Below are 15,256 nucleotides of genomic sequence, written 5' to 3'. Positions count from 1 at the left end.
TAAACTCAGGGATTTAAGTGTCCATTATAGTTTTATTTAAGGTGTTATTTGTCTATATTTTATTGTTTCATGGTTTTATATGTCTTATTATATAATGTGCTTCATTGGGAGTGTTTACACTAAGTGGATACATCTTATGACATGCCTCATCTCAGAGTGTGGAACAGAGTCCCCCTGCTGCTACGGACCCTCCTCATGTTGAACAAAATTCTGCTAATCATTCAGTTGCTAATGAGGTATAGATTTTGGTGGCATTTCATTGTTGTTGATAGCTGGTTTCATTGCATTCACACTTGTTTCGACCTTCATGCAGGGTAATTCGAATGCAAACGCTGCAACGATCCCTGAGCAAGAATCTGGACCCTCAGTAGTAACGGTTGCAACACGTCCAATGCCTCCGAAAGCACCATTCAGGACCCCAGCCCAGTCTTCATCTCGCCCTGCACCAAGGCCATTTAGGCCTAAGCAAACAGTTAGGAGGAAGCCTTTGACAAATAAACCTTCGAAGCCGGTGCCACCTCCCCAGAGTGAACATCATCTCCCTTCTCCACAACAACCAACTACATCAGGAGCATCTCCACAGACTTTGGCAGCAGTAGGCAAAGCAACCCAACGACTGTTTAAGTTCATCCCCACTCCAGGACTAAACAAGCCAACTAGTTAATGCTACATGTTTAGACTTTAGTCATGACATCAACATCTTTTTGGGAAACACTGTTGTTTTACAAAGCAACTCTTTTTGGAAACAATGTGATTATGTATAGCTTGCAGGCTTAACTTATGCCTTACTTAGGTAGTAGACATGTTAGTGACTTCTTTTGTAATACATGAACAACTATTTGCTAAGATTAATTTATGCTTTACATATATAATCATATCTCTAAATAATTATGCCATTAACTTGCTTAGGGCAATCACTTTGCTTAATATATCATAATTTAGCTTACAACATTTTTGTTCAAACAGCATACAACAAAATGAAAACTCATCCCATACTACATTACATCATTTTTTTACCTACTTTTCAGCCAAGTTTGGCAATAACAGAAGCAAAAATTATAGAAACCACTGCAAGAATAACCAAATACAGATTAACATTCTTCTTCCTCTCTAGATGCAACACCTTCTTCTCCAAATCAACCAGTTTCTATTCCACTACCTTCTTCCCCAGATACACCTTCAGATCATCAACCTCGTTCTCCGTAACAAACTTTTCAAGGACTCTTATTGTTGAAACATGGTCATCCAGCCATAAGAAGAACTTGCAGTGACTGGGATTTTTCAGCTGCATGTTCATCATTCCAAAACAAACAAAACATAACTAACTCCCGTATAATCAAACTGACCAAATAAAATCACCAACATACCTTAAAGAATGGACATCCAAAGAACAATCTGTTGGAGTTCGTCATCGTCCTCGATTTGTACAATATGGCGTACACCCCGCATTTGCACGTCGGAGCAATCTCGTCTTTCTCCTCTGCAGCTTCCACGCATTTCACGGTTGGCGGCAGTGGAACGCGTCATGTGCTGGATGAAGCTCCGTCGCTGCCCATTTAAGACTGCACAACACCACCACCCACAAACACTCACAGAACTTAACAACGGTAATGACGAACGAGTTCCATTTGAACAAATAGGGCAAACATAAAAACGACGTCGTCTTTCCATCCAGGGACCCATTTGTCCCTAACCTCAATGCACCTTTATTACATGTGCACCGTAATGGTGGTCTAGGTCCAACACACGCCAACTCAGCGACACATCACCCCTCTCCGTTACGTCTGGGAGAGTATTTTGCACGAAAAAATTTATCTGTCACACGTTTTGAATAGTGAGGGACGTTTTTGTATTTTTAGAACGTGAGGGACGAATATGTCCACAATTTAAAAGATCAGGGACTAATTTGTTCTTTTCTTTTTTTATTAATATGGCACGCGCAAAATGTTGGAAAGTTAAATGTGGCGAGAGCAACTCTGTAAAAGGGGGGAAGAGGGTACACACTGAGTGGAAAAAAGAGAGTGCGGTTCGGCAACAACTTGTTAGTGTAGTTGTTCCCGGTTCCCTATTTCCCCCGTTCCGGTCCAAGACCTCGTCCTCGTCCTCATCCTGAACCGGGCAATTGCATTATTCACTCTCTTTCTTCTGCGAAATTTCCTTTCCTTTCAATTCCATTTTCGTCCCTCAACACAACGACCCCTTCCCTTCAATGCTCTCCACAATTCAACACGTCGTGGTCCTTTCAACATTCAATCGTATACTTCTCCTCCTTTTCTACACATTCACGATTTTATCCTCTTGCCGTGATCTTCACATTTGGGTTTAAATACATGTATATCTTAATTGTAATTTAAGAAACTATTCTTCTTTTTTGGTTGTTGGTATCACAGTCTGATCAGGTTTCCAGTTAATCGGCGATCTGCCTCTGGTTTCTGGTCTCATCGTTTCGGTTTCTTTATGTGGGGTTTGGGGGCACAGAGACAGAGGATAACGGCACAATCACTATCAATTCACAATGTCTATGTCAGATTCCGATTCCTCATCTTATGCTTCCGATTATAAAAACTTCAAACAAATTAGCCGCGAGCGTAAGGCCCTCTCTCTCTCCCTCTTCAATAAGAAAAGGAGATAATTATATTAGATTCCGTTCCGTGATTGATTTGGTTAGAGTTATGAACTCTCTTGAAGTTTCTGTAATTTAGTACCTTCCTTTTTTTCTATCCGCATTTTTGGTTGTTGAAGTTGATGCTGAAGTTTATTTTGTGCATTTTCTCTTTTTTGCCGACATTGGTTATGATCCCAGTGAATACTATGTATTTTGTGTTTTGGCGCATGAATGCTTGAATGGTTTTTGTTTGGGGGGATTTTTTTATTAGTAAAAACACCGTTTTGAAGTGAATGCAAGCAAGTTAACGCCTTAAAACTTGAAGCTTACTGGCAATGGCACCTGTTTCTGGAGATAATAAACAGATTTAGTTGCTTTTGGAGGGAGTTCTATGGAGTTTATCCTAATGGGGAGTGAAATCTTCTTGATCAGGTGTATTGGTTTTGGGATGAAACTGGTAATCTTTGTTTTTCAGTTATGTTGCTGGAAATCTGAGTTTAATTATGGTATGTTGGATATGATGCTTTGCCTTACTGAATGGAGATGCTAATTGTGGAAGGATATCGTGTCACAGTGGATATGTTTTAGACCACCGTGTCTGAATGCGTTGTTATAATAGATAGCTGGCAGAGATTTTTACAGTTATGGTGTTTAAAAGAGGAACTATCTACTGCTTCTGCTATTTGAGGAACTCTATCGTCCCGTTTGAGCTCAAGCTCCCTTCTAATGGGAACGTTAAGTGGCAGCACGGTTCTTAATTTCTTTGCTCTACTAAGTTTGCCCTATTGATTGATGGATACTAGGATGTTGACTTTACTCCTCTGCAGACATTTTTCTAATTCCATGTTGCATAATTCAACAATTTTACATTGGCTGTTCAAGTCCTAACACAACCCCCTTTTTACCTCCGGGCTTGGGATAGGCCTTGTAAACATAGCAGAGTTTAGCTGCCAAATAGAAACAATGCAGGCTATTTGTTACCTTTTTGTCAATGTGGGAATTATTAAGGTTGGAGCAACTTCCTGAAACATAGAGGTTTTACGAAAACTTGAGTGAAATTTCTTTTTTCTTGGTGGTGTAATATGCATACTATATTGTTACTTGGTGCCTTATGGTTGGAGAAGAATTATATAACTCAGGGTAACTTATTGAAATTATCTCTCTTGGGATAAAATGGTCTTTCTAGATTCATAGATCATGGTTATTATGGAGGCTCTCTAACAGATATGTAAAGAGACTGCATTATTTTGTCCTAACCGATAGCAGATAGACAGATTTGAAAATATATTTAATAGTTTAATAGTTTATAGTTCAAGTGGTAATCTTCAGCTAGTGATTAGTATTGGAATCTTTCAATTCCCCCCTCACATATTCTGATCGTACATTGCCTTAAAAAAGTTGACGTTTTGCTTTTTTTTTTTTTTTTTTTTCTGATCTGATCATCCAGTTTAATATATGTGAACTAAAATTTTCTCCAGGATTATTACATGAAATGCTCAGGTCTGCGAAAACTGGGGATTCAAAATCAACATGGAAGGTACAAAATGCCTTCAATCTCATAAATCATGTCTCCGGTTTTTAAATTGCACTATAGAGGCAACTGGAGTTACCCCTTCTATCTATAATTTTCTGGGAATGGATATTGCCACTCCTTTTTTCTAAAATTCTGCAAACATACAATGCAAAAAAATCATATATGGAGTGACATTATCAAAAATGGGAGTGGCATTATTATTTCCCTAATTTTTTTCGTCTTTTTTTTATTATTCTTTTATGATGTTGATTATTGGAAATGGTCAAATTCATGAATCTTCTCTTCTGAATATGTCACCTTGTTAAATGATGTCTCTTCATTTATTGGATATATGGCTACATGTTGCACCCTGAATGTCTCGCTGTAAGCAGCTAAAGGAAATGGGATCATTCATCATTATGGATTCTATCTCAATTTTTTTCTGGACGGATGTGCTATTACTAAATATTAAACCAGCTCCAGAGTTTGTTTACCCTTGTTTCATTGGTTGATTGCCTGCAGGTATTAATAATGGACAAACTTACTGTCAAGATAATGTCTCACTCTTGCAAGATGGCTGATATCACTGATGAAGGTGTTTCATGTAAGAATCACAATATTGCTTTTGGAGCTTTCGCTTTTCCTCTTTCTGCTCTCTTTTTAATCCTTTATGTTCATATTGATAAGCTTCTTCTCCAATTGATAAAAATTCTATATCTGCATCCAATGATTTATTTTTTTACCCCATTACTTCTCTCTGATTTGTTGTTTTATCAAAAGAATAAAAAAAGGTGATTACATGTTGTAGTGAGTAGTGGTAACTCTCAGAGAGTTGGGAGCTGTTCCTAAATTTGGAATTTTCTTTTTTCTCTCTTGTTGGGGTAAAAGAGGAGACTAAATTATTCTGGTAGCATCTGCATTTTGCATAACTAGTTCCATTTGTTGCATGTAATGAGATTTTGCTGTTCTTTTTGTAGTGGTGGAAGACATATACAAACGAAGGCAGCCATTGCCCACCATGGATGCTATATACTTCATCCAGCCAACTAGAGAGAAGTACATATCCTCTTTATTATGCTTGTGGCATATGTAATGAATTATCTTGCATTAACTTGAAAGTGTTCCTAGACTAATGCATAATTCTATAAGTAGAGGCTGATTTCTTAGCTGTATGTCACAGTTACTTTTGCATAATTTGTTGGTTCTACTGGAAAAAACTAAGGTTGTTGCTGCTGAAGAATAATTATTCTGTACTTTTATGGCTACATATTAAATTTAGCTTTGTTGGTCATTCTAACTAATCTGTGCTGTCAAGTCTTATAGATATTGTCTGTACTTATTGATTGTCTCTCCTCATTTCTCTTGACAGCATCATTATGTTTTTGTCAGACATGTCTGGGAGGACACCCTTATACAGGAAGTATGAGTTTTTATATTATCTCCTATCTGTGAAATTTCATCTTGATTTCCACTGTTGGTTTTCAAGCATGTTTTGTACTATGTTCTTGCAGGGCGTTTGTTTTCTTTAGTTCATCTATATCCAGAGAATTGGTGATGGAGATAAAGAAAGATGCGTTGGTGTTGCCTCGCATAGGTGCTTTAAGGGAGGTGAATATTCTTTATTTTAGGATCTATATATTGCACTTGAATTGATATTTTTATGCCAAACAATGTATTTTTGCTGATTGTTATTTTCTCTACTAACTTGACACACTGCAGATGAATTTGGAGTATTTTGCCATAGACAGTCAGGTATGTTCTACTTCTTCATTTCACTTGCTTGTCTGTCATACTACTACATGTTATCTTTGTTCATGATTTTAATGAATATACTCATTTTTTCTTCCCTTTTAGTAGTAAGCGTTAGTATATTTTAGAACTTATGACATGTAGAAGTTTTCGATGAGTTTGTCCACTTCTAGTCCATGTAACCATGGAAGAGACTTTAGAATTGAATGATAGATTGGTATGTTCTATTGTTCTTCCAATTAAGTTCATGTTAATTGGGGAAAAAGAAAACCTCTCCAGGTACAAATTAAACAAACAAGAACCTATGCCTGTGACTGGATCTGCGATATTTGGGGCCAATTGTCTAACAAGGATTAAAGTAACTTGTTCTCACAGAAGTAAAAGGTTGAAAAATCATGATGTGTGGGTCGAATGTGATAGTATGTGCTTAAATTAGCTAAAGGCTCTATTCGGGGTGAAATTTTTAGGCATTTGTTTGAGCTTTTTACAATTTATAAAGAGCTTTTTTCATAAAAAGACAGCTGTAAAAATAATTAATAATGAGATAAGATTAAAAGAAGAGAAAATTAAAACCCAGGAAAAATGCTGTTTCAGCGTTTCTTTCATAGGTTAGAAACTTTTGTTTCTGATAAAATAGCAACCATGCATTTCCGACTAGGTGAAGTCAGCTCCCGAAAAGAAGGTAGCCCAGCAAGTTTGTGGGGTTTGATGAGGATATATATATATATAGTCTTACCTACACAAATAGAGATGCTTTTGCCAGTATTTGAATGTGACACAAGGAAACATCTTTATCATTGACTTACCTTTAAAAAATCTCTAACAAAAGGGTATAAAGGGCTTTTTTTTAAGTTCACAGATGCAGACATCCATTCTGTGCTAGACATTGGTCTTTATGATTTTATTCATACCACACTAACTAAAAAAGATAGTAATATGTAGAGCTACATTATTGGAATGCAAAATTCATGAGATCTATTTATGGAGGTTCCTTCCCTTGAGATAAATATCAACCATCAAATGTGCTAATAAGGAATTGTTTATTAGTTTTAATTTCTTCATTATCTGATATTTTTGAGTATATAGGTCATTCTCTGACTTTTTAGTGATCTCATTTTTCTGATGTGTAATTTTGGTCAAATTAACCCAGGGTTTTGTCACCAATAATGAGAGAGCTTTAGAGGAACTGTTTGGGGACGAGGAGAATCATCATAAAGCTGTTGCATGTTTAAATGTGATGGCTATGCGGATTGCCACGGTTTTTGCTTCATTAAGAGTATGTTGTCAGTGATGTTTGACACTCTGTGATACGAAGACAAAAATTGTCATCAATGTTCTATAACTGAATCATATAAGTTTGTCTTTAGGAATTTCCTACAGTTCGCTTTCGTGCTGCCAAGACCATCGATGCAACAACGATGACTACTTTTCGTGATCTTATTCCAACAAAGCTTGCTGCTGGTGTCTGGGACTGTATCACAAAATATAAAAAAACTATACCTAATTTTCCTCAGACTGAGACCTGTGAATTGCTCATCATCGATAGAACTATCGATCAGGTTTCTTATCTCCATGTTTTGGTCACAGCATTGGACTTTTAATTTTAATTCAACTTACTGTATTATATTGCTTACAACGAGGTTAACATTTTGGATGTAGATTGCTCCTGTGATACATGAATGGACATATGATGCTATGTGCCATGATTTGCTAAATATGGATGGAAATAAATATGTCCATGAGGTATCTTCTAGAATTTCTTTATGTGCCCATTGAAGATTTTTGTCCACTGTCTTGTATATGAACACAAATCTATTGCATTTGTAAGGTTCCTGGAAAAGATGGTGGTTTACCTGAGAAGAAAGAGGTTCTTTTGGAAGATCACGATCCTATATGGCTTGAGCTTCGCCATGCTCATATTGCAGATGTAAGTTCTGCTATTAGTTTTTAATGCATATGGTAGTTTAGGCTTACAGTCAAGTATGTAAGGTCATCTATACTATATTACACTTATGGAACATGATGACTTTTTGATATTGATGCCCTTGCCAGGCTAGTGAACGGTTGCATGAAAAGATGACCAACTTCATTTCAAAGAACAAAGCTGCACAAATCCAACATGGTTCAAGGTGAGTGAATCCCTGATAATTTTTCGAGTTTGATTAATGGCAGCGTAATGTAAAAGATTGTTGGTTAAGAACTAATTGTATTAATGGTAGTATGATATAATGAAATAAATAAAATACTAATTCTGTAGTTCTTATTTAAATGCTTTCCTATGTCATGATAATTTCGTAGCTTGGATGCTTAATTTTGTGTGACCATGTTGGGAAGAAATCTTGTTTCTCTCCTATGTTGTCAAGCCTGATGTTACTCTTATATATGTTACCATTTAATATCATTATTTGTCACTCCTCCATCACCCTATATTACCACAATTAATGTATTGCAACTGTTTCAAAATAACATATGCACTATGTGAATGTGTTATTTGATTGTTCAGAATTTGTTTGGGTGCCATACACAAGTGGTCTTGGTCTACTTAACATCATGAAGCTAAAAATCCAGCAGACTCCTTAGGTATCCCTTTGCACATTCATCCTTGGGAATGATTTGCCAATAGTACCCTCTATTGTACTGAAAATGAATTGCACTCTTAATCACTTGATCCGTAGAGGCTATTATGATATCATGTCAAGGATTAACACTCCTAAAAGCCGAAACTGATAGATCTGCATACAATTGGTTTTGTATCTGTCAAATCTCACCTGTTGCATAAAACGATCAAAGTCGGTAATTGGAAAATAAACAAGGCATGTTTATTTCCTAGTTTGAAAGAATATACTGTTAAGTACCCAAGTGAAGAAAATAAGAAGAATGAGGGAAAAGAGGCAGTTAAGTTTTAGAGAAGAGAATAGTAAAATGGCTCCTCTAACGTTTATTTACTGTAGAAAAATGGAAAGAAGGAGAGTTGAAAATGAAAATAGAGTGGCACGAGCTGATGTAACAAATAGGGTAGCTGGAAAGTTAGTGGGGAGGGCGTGAGTGAGGCATGAATTCTGTTATAGGAGAGAGGATTGAGAATGTATACAAGAGGGTTGAAAGGAATCAGTAGGGGAAGAAAGGATTTAGGCTGGGTAGACCTTAAAATAGTGGTAGCCTCTCTAATGCTACCTTGATCTCTACCTTTTAGTATTTTGCTCTTCCCTGAATAAATCAGAGATCTGGAGAATATCACCCTTATATCTTCCAGCTCCTCTTTTTCTTGTCCATTCTCTTCTACTCTTCTTTCTGTGTTCTTGCCTAATCCTAATATTTGTGGTACCAAGCTCTTACATATACCTGTTTAGTAAAGAGTAAATCGGGAGTCTATTGTAATTTTTATTCATTCAACTAGTCAGTGTCATCATTAACTTGACACAACTTTGCATTTCTTTTATAGAGGAAGTGGTGAAATGTCCACAAGGGACATACAGAAGATGGTGCAAGCACTTCCACAATACAGTGAACAAATTGACAAGCTTTCCCTCCATGTAGAGGTTAGTTCTTTTGTATGGCAATCCAGATAATTAAAGTAAAATGGTGCTGTCTTCACTTGGAAGCTACCTAGAAGAGGTCTTCTAATACATGTTAAAATCTTCAAGGAAATTCTCAATCTTGTAATACTATATTTGTATTGTGGATTGGTGGGACAATTAATTTTGTTTGCTCTTCCCTCACCACCTCTTTGCTAAAGAAATCACATAAAAAATGTGGTGTCGAAAACAATGAAAGCCATTGCCATCTTCCCTTGGTTTATTGCTGCATCAGCAGGTTCCCTACCTTGAAAGTTACTGTGAATCCTAATTTACAGATCATAATCAAACCAACTGTGTCCTATGTATCATTGAGTATTTATTATTATACTAGAAGAAAAAATGAGCCTATCATTATTTAAAACTTTGATGATTCATTTGTATCTTTTCATGTATGAAGTATTATCTAATTAAAAATGACTATTGTGAACATTTGAATATTTGTCATATTATTTTAAAATAGTCACAAAAAAAAAATATTATTTTAAAATATGGATATCCATCAGAAGTTTCAGTTGCTTCCATCATGATTCTTGCCATTGATTACTGAATAAATGATCTTGTGTTTAAACTTGTTACATATTTATGAAGCTTGTTCTTTCTTCAAACAATTGATTGACATTATTAGAGTTTGTGTGTGTTTCACTTTGTACATGAATTATGATATTGAAGTTGGTTAAGATAATGGGTTTTGTATTACCACTGTGCACTTTTTTGTCCAGATTGCTGGAAAAATTAACAGAATCATTAGGGAGTCGAGTCTTCGGGATATTGGGCAACTGGAGCAAAATCTAGTTTTTGGAGATGCAGGGATGAAAGATGTGATCAAATTTTTGACCACAAATGAAGTAAGTAATTCTAACTTCTAAGATGGGAAAAGAAAGGGATACACATGGTCAGGGCACATATGATTAAGAGAAAACTCTTTTGTGCAAAATAATTTGTGAAATTAAAAATGAAACCACTGCCTTTTCATTGGTTAAATTTCATTCTAATTGCTATTCTTATGCAGGATGCTAGCCGTGAAAATAAGTTACGCTTGTTAATGATACTCGCAGCCATTTATCCTGAGAAATTTGAGGGAGAAACTGGTCTAAATTTGGTGAAGGTGTAGTTTTCATAGACTTGGTGGCAGCTACATTACCGCTTAGTGTTCATTTAAAATGTCAAGGAAGAAATTTTGTGATCTTTCCCCTAATCTCTGTATTGGTGGCTGGCCATGTTTTTATCTTTAAAATGCTTTCAGGTAGCAAGGTTGACAAATGAAGATATGATTGCGATAAATAATTTGAGAATGCTTGTGGGACAGCCAGAAGCCAAAAAGACTTCAACTGGTGCATTTGCTCTTAAGTTTGATATAAAGGTAACAGTAACTTATAGTACAAATATGTGATCTTTCAATGCTTTAGTTAAGTCTGAAACGTGCTTCTTTAAGTTGTCAGAAAAAGCGTGCAGCAAGGAAAGATCGTTCTGGTGAAGAAGAGACATGGCAGCTGTCACGCTTTTATCCCATATTAGAGGTATAAATTAAGTGAATACGATTTTAACACATTAAATTCATATTAAATATTAACTTTACAAAAATTTCATTAGAAGGGGAGTATACATAAGTCAACTGTTGAACAGATTTCACACTTCTTTCCTGATTTGATTTTGAACATTGCATAAAGGATAAGTTTGAAGGTTTGTTTTTCCCCCTTTTAATGTATATATGTTTTCCAGTTACATAAAGAAACATGTAAATATGCTGGTTAATTTCTATACCTTAAAAACTAACCATAAATAAAAAAAAAAAAATCAAAAATAAAAACCAGAAAGGGTACTCACTAAACAGTTGTTTGCTACATCTTTTAATCTCATTGTAAAGGAAACAAAAGCTAACTTCATTTTTTTTTACCATGACATTTTTAGTCTAAAATATTGTACTATTGTTCAAGAAGTTGCTTATGAAGCTTTTTCTTAGCCTCATATGTGATGAGTAGAATATCTATTATTCAGGAACTCATTGAAAAGATCAACAAAAATGAATTGTCCAAGGAGGATTATCCATGTTTAAATGACCCAAATCCAACTGTCCACGGTGTTCCTTATGCTCAATTACATCAAAATCCTCCTGCTCATTCCATGAGGTCAAGGCGCACACCAACTTGGGCTCGACCTCGAGGCTCTGATGATGGATATTCAAGGTTTTACTTTCTTTTCTCTCCATTAAAAAATCGTAATATAATAAATGCTTTTAGTGTTAGTTTATCCACGAACCGTGACCGTGGTACTAATCCTCCTCGCTTATTTGCATAAACTGGCTTAAGCTTGCCATTATGTAGGTAATTTGTAGGACTATCATGCATCAGACAAAATTGCCAATTGTCCTCTGGTTTCAAAATATTCATTTAATTTTCATCTTTTCCTGCTGTTGCACAGTGATTCGGTTCTCAAACACTCATCCAGTGATTTCAAGAAGATGGGACAGCGGATATTTATATTCATTGTTGGTGGAGCAACCAGATCTGAGGTCTGAATAATATTGATTTGATCAAATGAGGGTGTCATTTAACCACTTTCCATCTTTTCTGTTCTCTGATATATTGTTTTAAAATCTCCAGCTTCGGGCTTGCCACAAGCTTACCAGTAAGCTGAGGAGGGAAGTTATTCTAGGGTCGACAAGTCTCGATGATCCTGCAACATTTATTACGGTATTGCATCTAACCCCTCCCTCCCACCCCAAACCCCCCTTCTTTTTTTTTTTTTTGTTCTATTTTTAAATTCAGTTGTGCTTGCAATTCACCTGAACGATCGCTGCAAAATATCTTGTTTTATTGCAGAAATTAAAGTTGCTAACGGCATTGGATGATCTCCAGATATGATTCTATGGGCTTGGAAAGTGAAAGATGAGATTATATTTGTCAAATATTGTTGTATTCGTAGAGTTTAATCATGTCAATATAGCAAATTCTTTGAACATTTGAGCTGTGCTTCAGCCAAGCTGCTGAGTGACAGATTGTGCATATGCTAGGAATTCTTCATTGGTTAACGGTTAGAGACGCATTTTACTTTTTCCCCCCCTTCTTTAATATAAATATTTCTGGCAAGAGACTCATCCAAATTGGAATTAATGAATTTGGAAGGAAACTTGTGTGGAGGAGAGATGCGGAAAATTGTAATGCTAAACAATAACACCATGTTTTCCATGGAAATGATGTTTGAGAAGAATTGGTCGTATAAAATGTAAGGCACCATATTATTCTTTTAAAGTGAAAGGATTGATAGAGTGATAAATTGAGAGTTTAATGATTATTGAATTTATAATTTCTATTATGGGTGGATTTCTTTATCTTGATTTAAGGGTGATAAAAATCAAGGTTTTAAATTAATTCGGTAAAGTTAAAAGTTCAAATATTCAATTGAAATTTAATCGGCATTAAATTAAATATAATAAAATAATATATTTATATATAAAATATATTTTTAAAAAATCAGTTAATGGTTAAAAAACTGTACAGGTTCAACTCTTTCTACTTAAGGCTAGTAACGTAGTTTATAGAACAAGAGGGGATTAAAAAGCTCAAGGGGGCTAATAAGGGCGATGTAAGAGGTAGGTTAATTTGGGATAAGTGAGGAAAAATTCAAATGATGGCCTCAATCATTTCTTGGTATGTATCTATATTCTATATTGGACATAATAGATTAAAACAAAGTAAAGAATATCAGAATGAAAAGAAGGGTAAAACACACAGGAATAAAATTTATGGTTTGAATGTAACCATACAATTAGGTTCAAAACTCACGGGTTGTGTGTTTTCTAGCTCAAAAATCATATATCAGTTATACATGTCATGTAAGTAGAATTCAAGAGTTCCCATTATTCTCATTGTAAATCTTAGGGTGGCCCTTAAAATATTAGTATTTCTCCTTGATGAAATGTTGTTAACTAACTAACATGTAATGCTATATATACAAGGTGTGTGGATTGTATGCTATATGCTAAAAGGGTAAACTATACTAATTAATCCACATATTCTATAACTAATAAGTTTAGAATTGCAAACTAAACTAAATGTCTAAGATATAAACTAAAGTGCAAAGTGCGGAAATAAAGTAAAAATATAGCAAAAGAACAATGTATAAGTACTGAAAGATAAAAATAAAAATAAAAATACAGAAAAATAAACAAAATAAGATAAAAAGAGTCTGTAGTGGTTCACCAAAAAGATACACCAGGGATGGCGACCTCCCCACACTTAAAATATAGCATCGTCCTCGATGCTCACTCAAGCTGGGTGTGAAGGAGTGTCATCACTGGAAGGATGGGCTGCTGGAGTCTCTGTGGTGGCCTGAGGGTCTGCAGACTGGATAAGTGTAGGAGGATCTGTCTACTGCAGGGGAGGCGCTGACTGTAGAGGCATCTCTGGGTCTGCAGCCTGAATTTGATGAGGCTCCGCATGCTGTGGTGCAGCCTGCTCTGGTCCTGCCTGCTCAGCCTCTCTCTGTGCATGTGTCTCCTCCTCATGCTCGTCCGTCTCCTCCTCATATGGCTCTGATGGTGTGTCAGGCTCGGAGGGGATGTCGCCGCCGGATCGGATAATCAACTTGAAGTGCTCATAGCGTCGCTTGTTGCGACGCTCAGATCTCTTATATCGCCGCCATTTGCGGTGCTCCATCTGGTCCATCTGCTGAAATAGGCGGTGCACGAGGTGGTAAACGGGCTCTGAGGCAGGTGGAGGGGTAGTGGTGGTAGCTGGTGTAGCAGTGGATGAAGAAGGGACAACTGAAGGTGTGGCAATCTCATCAGAAGCGGTGAGGAATGGGGGTCTGTGGCCTAAAGCATAAAACTTCCTGCTGTGAGGGATAATCTTCTTGCAGTCCGCAGCAGGTGGCTTCTCATCAGCAAGCTCCCAAGGCACGTCAGCTCGACGGCCGAGCTGGGTGATCAGATAAGGGAAAGGGAGAGTGCCTCTGACATGGACCCTGGCCATATAGTACCGGATGAAACGTGGAAGGTACACGTCCTTACCCTCCATCACACACCAGATGAGGGTGATCATAGCAGCGGGCAGCTCCGTCTCATGAGTGCTCGGCATCACATAGTTGCTCAAAATATGGTGCCAGAGCCGAGCCTCATCATTCAGATAAATCAGCTTGATTCCCTTAGGCATCACTGTGTTCTTTCCCATGACCCATGGGACAGTAGGATCAAGGGCTATCCACTGCTTGACAGCATCCCAGTCAAATCTCATAAAGCGCACATCCTCTTCAGCCTTTTGGTAACCGTCAGGCTGATCTGATTTAGGCTGAAGGTGGAGGATGTCCTCAATGGCTTCCTTAGTGACCAAAATCTGTTTCCCTCTGAGGTGCACTGCATCCAGGGTAGTCTTGAAATAGTTGCAGTAAAACTCTGTGACCCAGGAAGCATTGACCTCTGTCAAGTTTCTCTCTAAGAAGAACCAGCCTCTCTGTTTTATCTGTTCGGAGGTATACTGCTGTAGTTCTTCTAGAATTTTCAGAGTTCTCACCAGGTACAGGTTCCTGGAGGTGGCAAACACTGGATACTTCAGCTCACAGTATCTGTTTGCAAATTTAACTGGATCATTGGCAGTGAGGAGCTGGTCAGCCTTCTCCTGCGGGGTAAAGTGCTTCTCCTGCCAAGAGTCATCATGCATAATGTCGAGGATGGACATAGAGGATTCGCCTCTTTTCCGTTTGCCAGTGGTTGCTTTGCCTTTTCCTTTGCGCTGAGGGTCAGACATCCTAAAAAGCAGAAATTCCAGGGTATAATTGAAGAACAAAGCAGGAAAATAAGTAGGCAAATAGAATAAT

At 36.9% G+C, this 15,256-nt stretch overlaps 1 protein-coding gene across 2 annotated transcripts; it reads left to right on the top strand.

Moving 5' to 3' along the window:
- The first annotated feature begins 1,984 nt into the window (after positions 1-1,984).
- LOC112721696 (SNARE-interacting protein KEULE) lies at positions 1,985-12,693 on the top strand. Of its 2 annotated transcripts, XM_025772734.3 has the most exons (22): positions 1,985-2,255; positions 2,391-2,588; positions 4,084-4,142; positions 4,641-4,722; positions 5,096-5,174; positions 5,488-5,538; positions 5,630-5,726; positions 5,838-5,870; positions 7,018-7,143; positions 7,235-7,426; positions 7,527-7,610; positions 7,696-7,794; positions 7,920-7,996; positions 9,310-9,406; positions 10,165-10,290; positions 10,455-10,550; positions 10,689-10,805; positions 10,885-10,962; positions 11,441-11,628; positions 11,864-11,954; positions 12,046-12,135; positions 12,265-12,693. In XM_025772734.3, exons 2-22 carry the CDS (start codon positions 2,516-2,518, stop codon positions 12,304-12,306), a joined length of 1,977 nt encoding a protein of 658 aa, XP_025628519.1. In that variant the 5' UTR covers positions 1,985-2,255; positions 2,391-2,515; the 3' UTR covers positions 12,307-12,693. The 2 variants fall into 2 exon arrangements, with proteins under 2 accessions (XP_025628519.1, XP_072063009.1); XM_072206908.1 differs by lacking the exon at positions 1,985-2,255 and having other exon boundaries at positions 2,256-2,588.
- The last annotated feature ends 2,563 nt before the right edge of the window (positions 12,694-15,256 follow it).

This window comes from Arachis hypogaea, chromosome 11 (genome assembly GCF_003086295.3).
Source record: "Arachis hypogaea cultivar Tifrunner chromosome 11, arahy.Tifrunner.gnm2.J5K5, whole genome shotgun sequence".
NCBI lineage: Eukaryota > Viridiplantae > Streptophyta > Magnoliopsida > Fabales > Fabaceae > Arachis > Arachis hypogaea.
This window is presented reverse-complemented; position numbering and strand designations above follow the sequence as displayed.